Source organism: Physcomitrium patens, chromosome 20 (assembly GCF_059467195.1).
Source record: "Physcomitrium patens ecotype Gransden chromosome 20, ASM5946719v1, whole genome shotgun sequence".
NCBI classification, from domain to species: Eukaryota; Viridiplantae; Streptophyta; class Bryopsida; order Funariales; family Funariaceae; genus Physcomitrium; species Physcomitrium patens.
This window is the reverse complement of record NC_143429.1, coordinates 12,010,564-12,018,228: the sequence shown is the minus strand read 5'-3', so window position 1 is coordinate 12,018,228 and position 7,665 is coordinate 12,010,564. Positions and strand designations below refer to the sequence as shown.

Sequence of the window (7,665 nt, the reverse complement as noted above, 5' to 3'; positions counted from 1 at the left end):
ACAGACGGCTAGATAGGAAAGCATCTATCCATCCATGAGATCCGCATCATCGTCCATATGGCCCCGTTTCATTCATTCATCCATTTACGGCGACGAGGCCGAAACGGAGGGCCCAAGGGCGAGCTAGCTCAGTCACGCTGCATCCCCCTCCTCCTCCCCCGTCCTTCTGCTGCTGCTCCATCCTTCTCCTTTTCCTTCTTCTTCCTCTTCTTCTGCCGCTGCTGCTGATGCAGGAGCGTGAATAGGGTGCTAGAGCAGCGGGCATCGCGTGGGTGGACTCCTCACTCACTCCCCCTTTACTTCTCCTCCTCCTCCTTCTCACCACCACCACCACCACTCGTCAGAGAGAGACGGAGAATTGTAGTAGTGATAGTAGCAGTGCTTTCCTGCCTACCTGCTTTCCCCTTCCCGCATCTCTCGCTTCGTTTCACTTCTGTATTCGATACTCCCCCCACCTGTTGCTACGTTCTGTGTGTCCCTCCCGCTAGTGCTTCTCCATCATGCCCGCCTTGCATGGAGAGCGTCTCTTCACCTTCGAGGAGGGCGAGCAAGAGAGCGAGTATGGCTATGTCCGCAAGGTACCTACTACTACTGTCCCCCCCAACCCTTCTTCTTATATCGATCACCCTCTCCTGTCTCTACCTCTAGTGGAATTCTGATGCAGGGGAACGAATCTGTGTGTGTGTGTGAGAGAGAGTTAAGTGGATGCTTGGATCCGGTGTGAGAATTTGTGGCAGTGTTATTTGTGTTTGTTGGTTCTGTGATGCATATTCAGAGGTGCGGTGAGTTCAGTTGAAGAATCATGGGTGTGAAGGTACACTGCAAATACAGTTGGGCATTTATTTGTTTGTTCTTGTTTGTTTTTGTACTGCCGAAATCTCTGTCTTTGTACCTGGATCGGCAATCACCGCGTCGTGCTATATATATATATATATACATATATATTTATCATATTCTGTAATGCTAGTCAGTGTTTCGTTGAGTGCGGAGGGTTTCGGGAAGGGCGTGTGTCAGAGGTTTTTGCTGTATTCTAAGGGCTTAGTTATTGCTGACAAGTGCTTAGATTTAGATTCTACGAGCTTTGATCGTGTGCTTTTGAGTCCTGGGGTTAGTTTACACATCGAATTTGAAATTTGGAATTTGAACTTTGTACGTGTTTTGACTCCTCAATTGCCGTGAAATTCATTGAATATTCAAATTAGGGTTGAAGTGTGTCATGTCTGAGTTTCTTTTCGTGCATCCTTGTCTGTAGAAACAACTAAGATCGTGTGTGTCAGAAACTGTCTCATATGTTGCTTTGCAACTGAGTAGTTATCTCTATTTCGTCTCAAGCCCTCATTGATTAGTTACCCGGCTGTTAAGTTGCCGTCTCAACCGATTCTGTGGAGCCAAACGTACCACCCTTAGTATAGAAATCAGCTGGACTTTTATTCACGCTCTTTAGATTGTTGAAACTTCTGAACGGAAACGAAAATACGTTACTTTCGTGCCCCATAGTGACAGAACTTTTTTTGTGTGACATCGTTCGTGCACTTACATAAATACATATTTTTTCGCTCGTTCTGCAAGTTTATCTTGCCAACGAACACGAAAGTTATGGTACAGTGTCTCACGGTCAACACACCCGCGTCCGATATTACTGGTATGCATAGGAAATAATAGAGCATATGGCCATTGTTTTGGACGATTCAAATGTGCAAAATTTGTAAAGTTTGGAGTCTTAGGCTTGTCATTTGATTAAATCACCTTATTGAGGGACGCTGCATAACCGTGTGTGCCGCATTAGACTAATAGTGCCGTATGGAGTAGGGTACTTTACAGCAGTATTCTAATAGTGTGTAAAAGCTCTGATGGCTTAAGATTTGGGTGATGCTCACTGTTGCATTTAAATTGTGTCAGGTGTCCGGGCCAGTGGTGGTGGCTGATGGAATGGGAGGAGCAGCCATGTACGAGTTGGTCCGTGTAGGACACGATAAGCTGATTGGAGAGATTATTCGTCTTGAGGGTGATTCAGCTACCATTCAAGGTGCGGAGAAGCTTTCAGTCGATGGAATTTTTGGAATGAACGGATTAGTTAGTCCAAGCACATTTCTTTCTCCATTAAGTCTTCGTTGTTTTATCGGCGTTTACTTCGACAGATGTATTGCGTCTGAAAACTGGCATGATTGTCAGTTTTGAAGCTACAATAGTGCGGCTCTATTAATTTACCGTCATGGAGGTGGTTTTGTTTGTTTTTGCTTTTTGCTTTTTGTTTTTTTAGCAGTAAATAATAATGTTGGAGATTATTGTGCAGTCTACGAAGAGACAGCAGGCTTGATGGTCAATGATCCGGTTTTAAGGACACGCAAGGTAATTTGTACCAAAATTTTGAACGTGTTCATTGACTCGTCTTTTAACTGTATTTATGATTATTTATTTTTACTTTTATTTTTAAATACTGGATACGAGCACTATCAAACTTCTCATGGTTTTACTATAAGCACCATATTACACCCTTCGTGGTCATCGTTGTGCAATAACTAGGTGTTGGCATGGATGCAATATGTACATGTTTATCTGTGTAAAGCTATGTTCATATATTTTTTGAATGCTGCAGCCTCTTTCAGTTGAGCTTGGTCCAGGTATATTGGAGAACATCTTTGATGGAATTCAGGTATAGTTTCAACTCATCTTGATAGTAACGCTTATTATGACTTTTGTGATGGTAGTTGGTCTAACCTATTGTCGGAACAATTTGCTGCCAGAACATTGATGAGATGTGGTCATTGCTGATTCCTTATTGTAGGTTCTTTCACTAAAACTTAGAAGTAACTTGAGCTTATGTAGTAAACAATATTGAGGCCGTTTGCTCGATGGAGTGAAATCAGCAAAGTAATTGTAAGCCAAATTTTTCTTTGGCATGACCTCTTTACTTTGTACTTCTCTGTTTCAGCGACCTTTGAAAGCTATTGCACTTCAGTGTCAAGATGTGTACATCCCTCGTGGAGTTGCAGTACCTGCTCTCGATAGGAAAAGACAATGGGAATTCAAACCTAAAGGCTTGAGTAAGTTTTATACTTCGCTGTCCATTTTGGGCTTTCTACCAGTCTGAACACCATGCATTGTTGGATCTTCCAATGAACATAGTGGAAAGATGTCCTCATACTCCTACAGTGTTTGCAAGGTTTTAATGAAACGCATTTCCATAAGGATTTTGGTTCCAGTGCAAAAGCCTATTATTTGTAGTCCTGCTTCACTCTTATGATTGCAACTTACATTTCTCATCGATTATTTATATACTTGGAAAAACTAACCCGTTTTTTTGTTAATATGTTAGGTATTGGTGATGCGATTACGGGAGGTGATTTATACGGAGTAAATGCTTTTCCTTTCATGCTTTGACTGATCTAAGATTGAACTAGAATAACTTATTACAGCTTTCTCAAGTCAGGAGGTTGACCTCTGCTCTAAGTAGATTTTCTTGTGCTAGGACTGGGTATATGTCCCGGTACATGATGCTTTACATACCTATCTATAGAGTTTGCGGTGTATGAATCTGGACAATATTATGAGATTGACCATATTTTGCCTTGATCTTCATGGGCTGTGCAGACTGTTTTTGAGAACAGTTTGATCGAACATCACCTCGGATTGCCACCTGGTGCTATGGGGAAAATCACCTATATTGCTCCTGAGGGAGAGTACTCTATACAGGTAAGTCTTTTGTGAACGTGCATTTGCAGAGTGTTGTGGCGCGTTTTACTTCGTTCAAAGAGGCGGTTATATATTAGACTACACCTTAGATATATCACCTTACGTTTCTTTTAGTTCACCTTACTGTTCTTTATTAGAAGGGAACCTCTGTACACGAACTTATTGAGAACCTAATCTGGAACATCTGATATTTGAATAGGATGAAGTTATTGAACTGGAGTTCCAAGGAGAAAAGAAAAAGTTCACCATGCTTCAGGTAAAGTTTAATAAATTGTCCATTAGTGCTCTCTTTTGGTATTAAATCTTCACATGAATGTCTTGCAAATATCACTCTTTTGATAGTTCCGCATTTTTTCTAGCTCAGACCTCTATGCACAAAGTAGCCTTGAGTTTCTTGTCACTTTTAGTTTACCCTTTTCGAAATTATCTTTGATCTTTCTTTGTCGGTTACTAACTGTGCTGTTTCTGTCCTGAAATTAGGCCTGGCCTGTGCGCACACCAAGACCTGTTGCTGAGAAGCTGGCAGCTGATACTCCGTTGCTCACTGGTCAGGTATGTTGTATCTTACGGATTTACAGATGAACGCGGAGAATCTGTTGATGATACAAAGTAAACTTTCATGGGTTGTTGGTTTGTTAACTTATAGTCATTGTGGTTTCAAATTCATGACTGAAGTATATTTATATGTTACTTACATGTGTGCTGTGAATATCTCAAGTATTTTCTCTTTGTTGATTGTTGTCCCCTTTGCAGCGTATACTGGATGCTCTATTCCCTTCTGTTCTTGGAGGTACTTGCGCCATTCCTGGTGCATTTGGATGTGGAAAGACTGTCATTAGTCAAGCGCTCTCTAAGGTAGTTGGTTACATCTGTTTGGATTTTTCGAAGTTCATTTCGCATCATACATTTTTTCTTTTTCTTTTCTTTGGTTGTGTATTTAAGCTGCAGAAACTATTGTTTGAAGTTTGTATGAAAGTTCTGGAACGAGGCTTATTTTTTGCAAATTTGTTTGTGTGCAGTACTCCAACTCCAATGCAGTTGTTTACGTCGGCTGTGGAGAGCGTGGAAATGAAATGGCTGAGGTTTCGTAATGTGACCATAACTTCCTTGCTCGTAATCAAATTGTTCATCTTTGCGGATGTTTACGAATCTGACTCAGGGATTCTTCCTATTGCAGTGGGGTATCTCATGAACTCAAAGTTTGCTTCTCCAAATTTATGTAACCAATTTGTTTGGCTTGTGGTGTGTAGGTGCTGATGGATTTTCCACAACTGACGATGACCTTACCCGACGGTCGGGAGGAGTCCGTCATGAAGCGTACTACGCTTGTGGCCAACACATCAAACATGCCTGTGGCTGCTCGTGAAGCATCTATTTATACAGGTTTCCTCCTTTTTATTCTCTCTAAAGTTTAAGTGTTCATTGCTGCGGCACCTCATCTAGATAATTTCTCAAACGTTTTCATCGCTTCCTTGGAATTTTCGCATATAATTGCGTCCTTTCTACATTTGCTCTGAAGATTCTGTTTTCTGTTGCAGGCATTACTTTAGCAGAGTACTTCAGAGATATGGGGTATAATGTCAGTATGATGGCTGACTCTACGTCTCGCTGGGCAGAGGCCCTTCGAGAAATTTCTGGACGACTTGTATGTTTTTGCGCCTTGTACTCTTATTAGATTATTGTTGTTTGAACTTCTACTAGTCAATTTTTTGAGGCATTTTAAGATTATTCCAGTGGCTGTTCAATTTACTTCATTTTTACATTGTATTATCCTTCAGTTAAGGTAGGAACGGAAGATGAGGAAATGCTCTTCAGATATCATGTTTTTCTTATTTCCAACTGTATGTGGTGCTGCAGGCTGAGATGCCTGCGGACAGTGGTTACCCAGCTTACCTAGCTGCAAGATTAGCTTCTTTCTATGAAAGAGCAGGGAAAGTTAAGTGTCTGGGGAGCCCGAACCGGACTGGTAGTGTTACCATTGTTGGAGCTGTTTCACCTCCTGGTGGAGACTTCTCAGACCCTGTAACTGCAGCTACTCTTGGTATCGTTCAGGTTGGTATTTACTTCAGAATGTTGTGTTCTTCTCTAGTTAATAATTATATGGGAAAGCAAGTTATCTTTTTAATTATACTTCAACAGTAAGGACTAAAATACGTGGGGATTCAGGTGTTTTGGGGACTTGACAAGAAACTTGCACAACGTAAACATTTTCCAGCTGTGAATTGGCTCATTTCGTATTCAAAGTACACCCAGGTATGGCCTTTCCCTGAACCGATTCAGTTCTGTTGTTTGGAAATAAATACATCTTGAGATGTACTTTCAAAATGACCATCTTTGAATGACTCTCTCACACACACACATTGATTGATTGATCGTTCCGTGCATTTGGTGGAGAAAATGAACTGTTAAACAAAACTTTGATTCAGCTGTTGGTGACGCATTTTTACATGTTTGGATCATCAACGCTTGACGTTCGCTTATTCTTTGTTACAGGCTCTTGAAGGTTTTTATGAGAACTTTGACTCTGATTTTATTGGGATTAGAACAAAAGCTAGAGAGGTGTTGCAGCGAGAAGATGACTTAAATGAAATTGTGCAGGTAAGGCAAATGCAGTTTGTGCCACATTGTTCTTTCTTGTTTTACATGTTTCTGGTCAGAAATGCTCATATTTTTATATGTTTTTTGTTTATTTATATTTGTTTCAGCTTTTGTGAATTCCGTCGAATTTATCTTAACTAACGTTTTTCCATCTGGCCATTCCTGTCTAACCTTTCTGGGTTACAGCTTGTTGGTAAAGATGCCTTGGCAGAAACAGATAAAATTACTCTGGAAGTTGCTAAACTCTTGCGTGAGGACTATTTGGCTCAGAACGCTTTCAGCACGTGAGTTTAAGTATTTTGTTGGCTACTTTTACATGCTAAAGTACCTTTCCGTTAGAACAGTATCATCTTATTGCGGTTGAAAAAATTGAAGTAAGCACTGTGTATTGCGATGCACTTTGCCTTGAATAGATTGGGGGTAGAGTGTCAACATACCTTGAATGTGATTTTGCATGTGCGTATCTGACATGGGCTTGTCATGGGTGGCAGTTATGATAAATTTTGCCCATTTTATAAGTCGGTGTGGATGATGCGCAACATTGTCCACTTCAACACTCTTGCCAATCAGGTCTCGTTTTGCCCATAAATTTTAATGTGCATCAGTTAGTTTTGTTTGTTACTTGTTTTAGTGGTGAATGTGATGATTTTTATGTATTCTCGCACGGAATTGTTTAAAAATTCTTGTTAACTTTTTTCCTTTTGTCAAGAGCTAAACATTGTTTTAAAGCATGGTGCTATCAAGTTTTTCTCTACATCAACGTTTCTGACAGAAAAACGTCTTGTGGAACTGTAGTGAGTGTAGATGTGTTTTGAGATTAATGGTCAGCATTGGTATCTTTCGTTTAATAATCTCAAATCAAACGCTGTCTGCAGGCTGTTGAGCGAGCTGCTGGTCCGGAGGGGCAGAAAATTACGTACAACATCATCAAGCAGCGCTTGAATGATCTCATCTATCGTCTTGTGTAAGATGTCCTTTCATTTTCACGGTCCTCGACTGTGATTTGGTTTGCTCTATTTTTTTATTTTTTATTTCCGAAAAGAGGTATGTAAAATTTATTCTTTTGATTAACATAGTATCATTTGAGTGGTCAGATCCATGAAGTTCGAGGATCCCTCCGATGGTGAAGATGTTCTGACTGAGAAATACAAGAAGCTGTATGATGATTTGACGGCCGGGTTCAGGAATCTCGAGGACGAATATCGCTAACTTGCGAGACTACATAAGTTTCTCTTTTAGGCACTGCTAGATGAGTGTTCCAATACTTTCGTGTAAAGCGAATTCTTGTAATGGTGTGCAATATATGAATAGATTATCTGCCGCAAATAACGTCGCTGAGTGCCAAGGGGCTACGTCGTGCGCTTGTTTCGTATA

The 7,665-nt window shown here is 40.7% G+C and overlaps 1 protein-coding gene across 2 annotated transcripts; it reads left to right on the top strand.

The window, feature by feature from the left end:
- The first annotated feature begins 213 nt into the window (after positions 1-213).
- Positions 214-7,665, top strand: LOC112273461 (V-type proton ATPase catalytic subunit A). 2 transcript variants are annotated; one of them, XM_024502287.3, is made up of 20 exons: positions 214-578; positions 1,900-2,026; positions 2,294-2,349; positions 2,597-2,653; positions 2,933-3,044; positions 3,317-3,354; positions 3,592-3,693; positions 3,893-3,949; positions 4,174-4,245; positions 4,447-4,548; positions 4,713-4,775; positions 4,944-5,076; positions 5,232-5,338; positions 5,551-5,745; positions 5,860-5,946; positions 6,187-6,291; positions 6,478-6,575; positions 6,783-6,861; positions 7,167-7,255; positions 7,386-7,665. In XM_024502287.3, exons 1-20 carry the CDS (start codon positions 501-503, stop codon positions 7,498-7,500), a joined length of 1,872 nt encoding a protein of 623 aa, XP_024358055.1. In that variant the 5' UTR covers positions 214-500; the 3' UTR covers positions 7,501-7,665. The 2 variants fall into 2 exon arrangements, with proteins under 2 accessions (XP_024358055.1, XP_024358056.1); XM_024502288.3 differs by having other exon boundaries at positions 345-814.